The 9569-nt window shown below is 39.3% G+C and overlaps 1 protein-coding gene and 1 long non-coding RNA gene across 3 annotated transcripts; one reads left to right on the top strand and one right to left on the bottom strand.

Moving 5' to 3' along the window:
* Nucleotides 1–926: 926 nt before the first annotated feature.
* LOC131320672 (uncharacterized) lies at nucleotides 927–5231 on the bottom strand. The gene is made up of 2 exons (XR_009198322.1): nucleotides 2368–5231; nucleotides 927–1279 (listed from the first exon to the last, which is right to left on the bottom strand). It is a non-coding gene; the product is annotated as an uncharacterized LOC131320672 (long non-coding RNA).
* Nucleotides 975–9169, top strand: LOC131320671 (cytochrome P450 714A1-like). 2 transcript variants are annotated; one of them, XM_058351448.1, is made up of 5 exons: nucleotides 975–1305; nucleotides 5231–5457; nucleotides 7446–7696; nucleotides 8023–8407; nucleotides 8624–9169. In XM_058351448.1, exons 1-5 carry the CDS (start codon nucleotides 975–977, stop codon nucleotides 9056–9058), a joined length of 1629 nt encoding a protein of 542 aa, XP_058207431.1. In that variant the 3' UTR covers nucleotides 9059–9169. The 2 variants fall into 2 exon arrangements, with proteins under 2 accessions (XP_058207431.1, XP_058207430.1); XM_058351447.1 differs by having other exon boundaries at nucleotides 8017–8407.
* Nucleotides 9170–9569: the final 400 nt, after the last annotated feature.

Raw genomic sequence — 9569 nt, 5'->3', positions numbered from 1 at the left:
GAGGCCGCGTCACCATATGACACTCTCTCATTTGCAAGTTTGTAACCTTCTACCTACCTGCATCAATCCTATGCGAATATGCGATTAGTGTCAGGACCGGGGTTGTTTTGGTGCCAGCGGCTTTTGATCCATATGAAAAATCATAAATTTGAATGTTTAGGAAGACCAACTTAAAATTAAGGGAAATGATTTTGTCACTCCCTTTTTTGTTAATGTCACTTCCCTGCAAGTGTATTTTTGCACCAAAAATACACTTGCAGGAGAGTGGCGTAAACAAAAAAGGGAGTGGCAAAATCAGCCGCCAAAATTAATTGACAATAATTAGAAGTGACTTGTAGATATTTTAAACAAAACTTGGTAGATAGAGAAGTAGATCCGGGCATAGACTTGAAGCTTGACCTGCAAAAGCACCCATGGACTTGTAATGGTAGAGGTTTTAGAGGACTCCAACTTAAAATCAATTGCCTCTCGATTGAATTATTAATGAAGTTTTGATCCCTCGTAAGCCTAATACCTTGATCCCTTCATTCATTTTCTTTTAATTTAGTTGCGTAGAGCCAAAGAAATACTAAACGAGAAAAACCCTGTTTCGGTTAGCAACCAGAAAAGAAATGAATCATGTATACGAGATTAGCCAGGCCGGACCTCCAAATTAACGCCCTGACAAGAAAAACAAGAACAAAAATAAAATTGAAAAGACGTTTGATAACTCAGGTGTCCGGACTAACGTATGCGCACCTTGACTAATTAATCCTGGGGGCCCTATCCCGCAGTTCACCTCATGAGAGCAAACCTCTAAGTCTCGGGCCTTTACTATCGGGCCAAAATAATGTGTGATCTTTTACACTTCCAAAAAAACGTGACGCATAAAAGAGTTCAAGTAGTGGTTAGATGTTTATATTATATATAACTACTATAGTTCCAATAAGTGTAATACATGTCCCAATACAAACCAAAGCAATAGAGCCAAAATAATGGAGGCCCCTATTCTGCTGCTGCTTCTTCTTCTTCTTCCTCTTCTTGCCGTAGGCGGTGGTGTGGTGCAAAACTTGTCTTTGTTGGCTCTAGCCCTGCCTCTGGCTTGCCTTCTCTTCGACCGTGTGTGGCTGAAGCCTCAGAGGGTCCGGTGGAAGCTCCAAAAGCAAGGGATCAGAGGTCCTCAGCCCTCTGTTCTGTATGGGAATGTCCCTGAAATTCAGAGAATTCAGGCGGCGGCGAAGAAGGCGGAGAACCGCGGCGTATTGGTTGCCCATGACTATACTTCCAACCTCTTCCCTTACTTGGAACAATGGCGAAAAGAATACGGTAAGTTTTACTGCCATGACCCATTGAATTGTGTTTGAGTTTTCTGTTTTACAACTAGCACTTGGAGCATCTCCAGCCATGACCATTTATTATTATTATTATTTTTAAAATCCAAACTTGAGTGAAAATTTGAGTAAAAGCTCTGTTTGGGTTTATCTTCTCCAATAGCATGCCCATTTTTTAATCCAATTTTTTTTTTTTTTTTTACTTTCCCTCCAAAATTTAAGTCAAAATGGCATGTTTGTAAATACTACTTCCTCCGTCCCACTTTAAATGTCTATGAAAATCCGTGCATTTTCAAACCCCAAAATATATATTTGTATATGTTATTTTTTTACACCAAATTAAAATACTCATTGAAAAAAAAATTATTTGAGATGCACGAATTCCCGTAGGAGACATTTAAAATGGAACAGAGGGATTACAAAGAATAGAAAGAGGTATTGAGAAAAAATAGTGTGGATTTAGATCTCCCCTTATTTGGATAAGAAAAATGGTAGAACTCAAATTTTGTGTTAGTGTAGAAAAAAGAGTAAGGATTGGAGATCCTCTTTAGCCATGGTTTATACCAAGTACATTGTTTTTAATTATTTTATTGATTATTCAGATACCAAAAGATCATGTGATTGCATTTCGACGTATCGATTTAAAGCAAAGTGCGACTTTTACCACTGAGGTTTCTACTTTTTTACCACTGAGGTTTCAACCTTTTTTTACCACTGAGATTTCATGCATTAGTTATAGTATATATAATTGACTTTTAAAAGATGTATTAGAGCATCTCCAACGCATAGCCATATGGGATGCCATACCCATTTTTGGCCCCACTTCGATTTTCAGCCCCCCAACGGGAGCCATTCCTCCTGCTAAAAAATGGCCGAGCCATTTATCCGGCAAAATTCTACCGTGGAAATGGCCCATGCCATTTCTTCCATGTCAACTTTCCCTCCCCATTTTCAACTACCAAACCCAACAAAACAAATAAAAATCACAAGATTAATAGTACTTCAACACATTGAAATACCCAATTTTAAGATTAACAAAAAAAATTGTACTTTTTACCTTCCAAGAAATCAATAAATTGGAAACAAAAGCCAGATCTTTGCTCTATTCATCAGACCTCCTTTCGGCCAATCAGTTCCCTTCCCAAATTAGTAGCCGGAGAATGCAAGTGATTATAGACAAATTGGGGTGAGAGAGAGAGAGAGAGAGAGAGAGAGAGAGAGAGAGAGAGAGAGAGATCAGATCGGTGTGTGAGAGAAGATGGAGGAGAGTTTTGTTGGAGTGAGATAAAATGGTGTGAGAGAGAACAAAGTTTTCTACATTGGACTGATATATGTTATAAACAAGGAGGGTTTAAATATATCCAGTGTGGTTGGGACTTGCTAGAGAGTAATCCAAGGGTGCACAAAGAACTAGAATCCAGTAAAATTTTGTACAACCAGTAAAATTAGGTCGAGGGAGGTAGATAAAAAAATTAGGCAGAACCATAAAATCGTGGTTAGAATGTGATTAAACAATAGTTAAAGTATATAAAAAAGTCAATTGATATTTCAAAAGATAGTATTAGTTAAAAAAAAGTGTTGTTAGAAGGTAGTTGAGAACGACGGCCAGATTTTGGCTCTCCCACCATTGGAACACTTTGGCCAAATTATGGCCCCAAGCCCCAAAAAAAAAAAAAAAAAATTTGTAGCATGCCAAAATTTGGCTTTGGCACCCTGAAAATAGCAGAATCATTGGTGATGCTATTAGTTGCGTGAAAGTAAATGATAAGGCCAACTCAGATCAATTAAAAATGTTTGTCAAACTTTTTACTGTAGTTACAGAAAAAAGGAAGGAGACAACAAAGTCTTATTATTCTTGGTATTTTGGACAACCTGGATCTTGGCCATTTTTAGAATGCTATTTCCAACTGTGCGGATTCCTATTGTTGTAGGCTTTAAAGAGTTAGGGAGGAATTCAAGTGCATGATTCTAGCCAATTGGGGGATGGTGCTGTGCATCCGACGGCTCGGATCTCATCTCGACAATGGACGGCTCTCGATCGTTGGTTGCCGAGATGAGATTCGAGTCGTCGGATGTACGATACAATGGCTCGAAGGTACGCATGACGGTGCTGCGCATACCACTGCACAGCACCAATCCAAAGTCCGATTCCAGCACACAAAAGAAAAATATGGTAAACATTCTAGGATTTTGAACCGGGGAGAATAAAAATAAAAAGTTTGCCGAGAGAGACCTCCTAGAATTTGAACCGGGGAACCCTTGGTTTATGGGGTTTGCACAGAACACTTGGGCCAAAACACATGTTGCACCGAAATACAGAACAACTAATGTTTTTTAATATATAAATGTGTGGTACGGAAAAACGGGGCCTCAACTTTTGCATAAAATTTGGAGGCCTAAAGCGGTCTTACCTCCACCTTCATCCTACGACTGGCCCTAGGTCCACATGTATCAAACGGCTTCAAATACAGTTATGTTCGGAGTTGTGTTTGTAAACTTTTTGAAGAAAATTGATCGATGGATTAAAACAACTTCTACTAGTTTTGTAACTTACCTAGAAAAAGGAAAGCTTATAATTTTGGAAGGAAGAAAGCCAACTGAAAGAAGAAGTTAATTCATAGGCAGAAAGACATTAACAAGAAAATCACTAAAGAAAATAGGAAAATTTAATTAATTCTGGAAGAAACAACCCATAACACACATCAGCAACAATGCATTAAAGTCGGCCACAATATATTACTAGTAGATTTTTTATGCCATTTTTATTTAACGATTTAGGCCAGAGCGTACACTTCTATATATATTCAAAATCATGAAGCTGATGATGGGTTGAGAAGAGTTATTATTATGATCAGATAATATAATGTAGGCCAACAGAAAATATCTAGAACCCAATAATTGAAACGTGATACGACAATAATGAATCGTCGCTTGATTTTTTTTTTGAAGAGGTGATTCATTACATTAATCGTTGAATTAATTGAATCAGGTTTCTACATCAATCGAAATTGGGTTTCACTTGTTTATCATATATGTTACATACATTATTAGCAGCATATATCTAAATCAAAAGGGTTATTCTATCGAGCGGTGAGAATGGTCTTGCTGATAATAATACTACTAGTAATTATGTGTGATGGGTGTGTCTTGCGAGCAGAACTCAATGATGTGTCAAAGTCAAGATAGGGAGAGTTCTCAATGATTTGGGGCGCTAACTGTTGAGAATGGGAAGTTCCTTTTCAAAGGAACAATCATGGCCGTGCCATGGGCAATGGCATCTTCCTTCATGTATTAACCTACCCTTTGGGGCTTATCATGTCAATGTCAGGCCTGCATAATTATGGGTTCCTTCTATCAATGCTGGTCAACTGTTTTCACTATTGCGGGTTAATTCATCATTTGAACATCCAGTCCAAATATGAATAAACACTCATCGATCCCGATTCAAGTAAATTATAATCGAACACTTAAATACAATTTTCGGATAACAAATAAAATACTTTTCGTACATGAGTTTTCGAGTTAATTAAAGATTTCAATTAGTTCTTTAATTTGGTGCAGAAAAATTTGAAAAATTTTGAATGCAAATATTTATTTTCTGATTCAAAAAGTGTAGGTTCTTTCGTAGGGAACTATCATTTTAGGACATAAGGAGTACGAAATTTTGTGTATATTCTACTTCTCATAGAGGGAATAGAGTTAAAGTCATTTTTGAACATCCTCTTAAACAATCCTGGAGCCGCCACTAAGAAACACAACAAGATACATGACAAACGGAGTCCGGCCTTAATTATATGCGAAGTTCAACACATAAAAGCACGGTGTCTCCTATGTACTCTAGAAATATAAAAATCAAGTTTGGGATCCTTGATTAATTTGAATGAAATAAGAGAGAGTTTTACTAGTGGGTTGAGATGCAGGTCCGGTATTCACTTATTCAACGGGGAACAAACAGCACTTGTACGTGAACCACCCAGAACTGGTGAAGGAAATGAGCCAATCTATTAGCTTGGAACTGGGCAAGCCTTCTTACGTGACCAAGAGACTCGAACCCATGCTCGGCAATGGCATTTTGAGATCCAACGGTCAGTTTTGGGCCCGGCAGAGGAAGATCGTCGCTCCCGAATTCTTCATGGACAAGGTTAAGGTACGTAACTGCACAAAAGCATCCTCTGTTTCAGAAGTTGATAATTTTTCAAGAACCGACCCGGGAATGTTTAAGCTCGAGTTATTTAGGCACTGTTTGAGAACCTCGATTTTTTTCATACTTTTTTTTCCCTTTAACACGATTGTTTAGCTTTTGATGAGTTGTATTTAGTTTTTTATCCTTTGTTCATCTTTGCATTCAGTGATTCAGGTTTCGAAAAGACTCTTTCCGGAAAAGATGTTTTATCTTAAAAAAATTTGGATCATTAAAAATACTTTTGGATGGCTAGGATCACACGAACAGCTCTCTGCAGTCCAACATTAGACCGTAGAGAAGCCAGATTCATTTATTCTAATATATAAAAGGAGAGCACCAGTTTGGTGTCTCCCTGTTATGTATTTTCATTTCCAAAAATACCCATCTATTCTAATATATAAAGGGAGAGCACCAGTTTGGTGTCTCCCTGTCATGTATTTTCATTTCCAAAAATATCCATCAAATGTGTGAACAAAATGTTTAAAAATTCATGGGCAAATATGTAAAATGACATGGTAGTTACCAAACCGCATGATCCTCTCCCTCCCTTCCGTGTCTGTGCCTCTCCTCTCTACGTATAAGCACTAGCAGTTACACAATTCCGCACACTGAACTAATTCGCACAAAACCGTTATTGCTCTCTGCGGAAAAAACCAAACCAAAAACTATGGCTGCCAAAAAGCTGTCGGCTGATCCAACCAAACACGTAACGTAGGAGTAGAATTCAGGAAAAGGTACAATTTCTATTCTACTTTATCTCTTGTTTACTACTATTTTTCTCCTCCAACTTTAATTCTTACTTGCCCGTATTCTACTTTTGGATGGCTAGGATCACACGAACAGCTCTCTGCAGTCCAACATTAGACTGTAGAGAAGCCAGATTCATCTATTCTAAATTTCTAATATATAAAGGGAGAGCACCAGTTTGGTGTCTCCCTGTTATGTATTTTCATTTCCAAAAATACCCATCTATTCTAATATATAAAGGGAGAGCACCAATTTGGTGTCTCCCTGTCATGTATTTTCATTTCCAAAAATATCCATCAAATGTGTGAACAAAATGTTTAAAAATTCATGGGCAAATATGTAAAATGACATGGTAGTTACCAAACCGCATGATCCTCTCCCTCCCTTCCGTGTCTGTGCCTCTCCTCTCTACGTATAAGCACTAGCAGTTACACAATTCCGCACACTGAACTAATTCGCACAAAACCGTTATTGTTCTCTGCGGAAAAAACCAAACCAAAAACTATGGCTGCCAAAAAGCTATCGGCTGATCCAACCAAACACGTAACGTAGGAGTAGAATTTAGGAAAAGGTACAATTTCTATTCTACTTTATCTCTTGTTTACTACTATTTTTCTCCTCCAACTTTAATTCTTACTTGCCCGTATTCTCACTTTTAATTTTTCTACTTTTCCCTTCCAAAAACCTTTGGACAAAGGTTCCTCGGAAGAAAAACTCCTTGGATGAACACATCTAGATGAGACAAAAAAAACCCCTCAAACCTTTGTACAAAAAAAAAAAAAAACCCTTGAACTTGAAACACTTAGGGGAAATTTTCAATCGGTGACCAAGAGCGAAGGTCCACAAAATTCAGTACGGTTTGACTTGATTCGGTTTTCTTACTATTTCTTCTTACTTTATTTCATAGTTGGGCCTGGGCACATACGATACGGGAGCGGCGTTAGTGTAGTATTAGAAGCCGGGGCACACGCGATGCATGTACAAATCGAATTTGACAAAAAATGTGATAAAAAATTGCGAAAATTTGAACTTGTACGCCCATCGCGTGTGCCCGGCCTCTAGTTACTATTACCAAGCATTAGATGGAATTGGGATTCATGAAATGTGCTTCTATACCTTAGCTTTGGCATCAGATATAACTTTTGGCAAATTCTTTGGGTAAGTTGCATGATTCATAATTGTGATACCTGACTAATTGGGTGCAGGGGATGGTGGGTCTAATGCTGGTCTCTGCCCAGCCATTACTGAGAAAATGGGAGGGGTGCATTGATGCACAAGGTGGCCTGGTGGCAGAGATAAGAGTGGATGAGGACTTGAGGTGTCTCTCAGCAGATGTGATCTCCAGGGCTTGTTTTGGAAGCTCTTACTCCAAAGGCAAACTGATCTTTTCCAAGCTTAGACTTCTCCAGAAAACCATTTCCATCCAAAGTGTTCTCTTCGGAGTTCCCACTTTTGGGTATGTGCATGGGCCCCATACTTTTTCCACCAATACTAACACATACTTGTGATAAAGATAAATCTACATATACACGCACGTGATATGACCTACGATTAGTGCAGGAGTATCACGCTCACATGCCACTACATACAGTATTGCAGAACGACAGAGTAATTGATCTTAAGAACATGAATCGTAGATTATCAGAAGTATCTCGGTCGTTTTTTGGCCGTTATTGTAAAATGCTTAAGCTTGAGTTACTTGTCGGACGGACCCACCGGCCCATTTGTCTAACCTCCAATGTGCATGTTTGGTTTCTTTCTACTAACACATAGCAGAAGCAGATTTCTTCCTACCCGGAAGCAAAAGGAGATGAGCAATTTGGAGAGGGAGATCGAGTCCTTGATCTGGGAGGCAGTAAAAGAACGCGAACAAGAGTGCCTAGGGGCGCCCTCAGCCGAGAAGGATCTAATGCAGATGATACTAGAAGGCGCCATAGTTAACGATCATTCTTCGGGAGTTAGCAGGGACTTCTCCTCCAAGCGCTTTATCGTCGACAATTGCAAGAACATCTACTTTGCTGGGCATGAGGCCACTGCTGTCGCCGCTTCATGGTGCTTGATGCTGCTGGCCCTCCACCCGGACTGGCAAGCTCGAGTGAGGGAGGAGGCGGCTCAGGTTTGCCAGGGAGGATTGATTGATGCAGAGTCACTCTCCAAAATGAAAATGGTATCAATACGCTTCTATGAAAACATAGAAATATGAGTAGATAATGCTAGAAAAGTACGAAAAAGTAAAATGATGGCCGATCTTGATTTTGAGTCGAACTTGACTTGGGCCTTCAAAAAAGCAACTGCCACATAATTCTAGATGAGTTTCCTACGATGAATTCGCGTTTTTGGATCGGTTTTCTCTAGCAGCTTTAACAATGTGAACCCAATGCAGGTTACTATGGTTATCCAAGAGGCCTTGCGCCTATACCCGCCAGCAGCATTTGTCTCGAGGGAAGCCCTAGACGAGACTCAAATCGGGCACATCAGTGTCCCTAAAGGAGTGTGCACTTGGACACTAATCCCAACCCTCCACCGTGACCCCGATATATGGGGATCCGATGCCAACGAGTTCAAGCCTGAAAGGTTTGCCAATGGTGTCTCCGGCGCTTGTAAGATTCCCCAGACGTATGTCCCGTTCGGCTTAGGACCTCGCTTGTGCTTGGGCCGCAACTTCGCCATGGTCGAGTTGAAGCTTGTCTTGGCACTCGTCGTCTCGAAGTTTACCTTCTCTCTGTCTCCTAAATATACACACTCCCCGGTTTTCAGGATGATTGTAGAGCCAGGGGATGGTCTGCATATCCTCATTCAGAGATCTAAATTTGGCTGATTGTTTTTTCTTTCTTTTTTCAATTGTTTACAGAGGTTTGTGAACATTTTATATAGGTTGGTATGTGTCTGGAATGTAATTTGAATATGGTTGATAAGGTGTTTTTTTTTTTCAATTGAACAACCCCAAACCTAGGATTCTGCTGTGTTCATGAAACAAGGCATACGCACAAGAATTCTCCCTTGAGCATGCCAAGCTAAGAGCTCGTAACATGTAAATTACCATCACTGGCGACTCCAGGAATTCCAGAGTTATGGGCTCATTTATAAACGTCAATACTTTTGCCAATTGTAAAGTCGAAAAAAATATATCACAACAATGGCAATTTGAAACCTACTTCCAACAAAAATCACATTTAAAGCTCAACAAGCATTTTAACTAGTACACAAAAGATATCAAAATGCATATACTAATGATCTTTCTTATCAGTTCTCGACCAAAAAAGCTACACGAGCTTCTACAGTTGCATTCGATGCGGTTTCGTATTTTGGAATCGTTGCATGATAGTCTC

Source organism: Rhododendron vialii, chromosome 3a, assembly GCF_030253575.1.
Source record: "Rhododendron vialii isolate Sample 1 chromosome 3a, ASM3025357v1".
In the NCBI taxonomy this organism is placed as follows: domain Eukaryota; kingdom Viridiplantae; phylum Streptophyta; class Magnoliopsida; order Ericales; family Ericaceae; genus Rhododendron; species Rhododendron vialii.
The sequence above is the reverse complement of the archived record's forward strand: the minus strand, read 5'-3'. Positions and strand labels throughout refer to the sequence as shown.

What these genes read in the sequence shown, in the direction of transcription:
- LOC131320671 (XM_058351447.1), top strand. Translation starts at nt 975, where the DNA reads ATGGAGGCCCCTATTCTGCTGCTGCTTCTTCTTCTTCTTCCTCTTCTT. An exon ending in ACAATGGCGAAAAGAATACG is followed by an intron (nt 1,306 to 5,230) that starts GTAAGTTTTACT and finishes GTTGAGATGCAG; the next exon opens with GTCCGGTATTCACTTATTCA. An exon ending in TCTTCATGGACAAGGTTAAG is followed by an intron (nt 5,458 to 7,445) that starts GTACGTAACTGC and finishes AATTGGGTGCAG; the next exon opens with GGGATGGTGGGTCTAATGCT.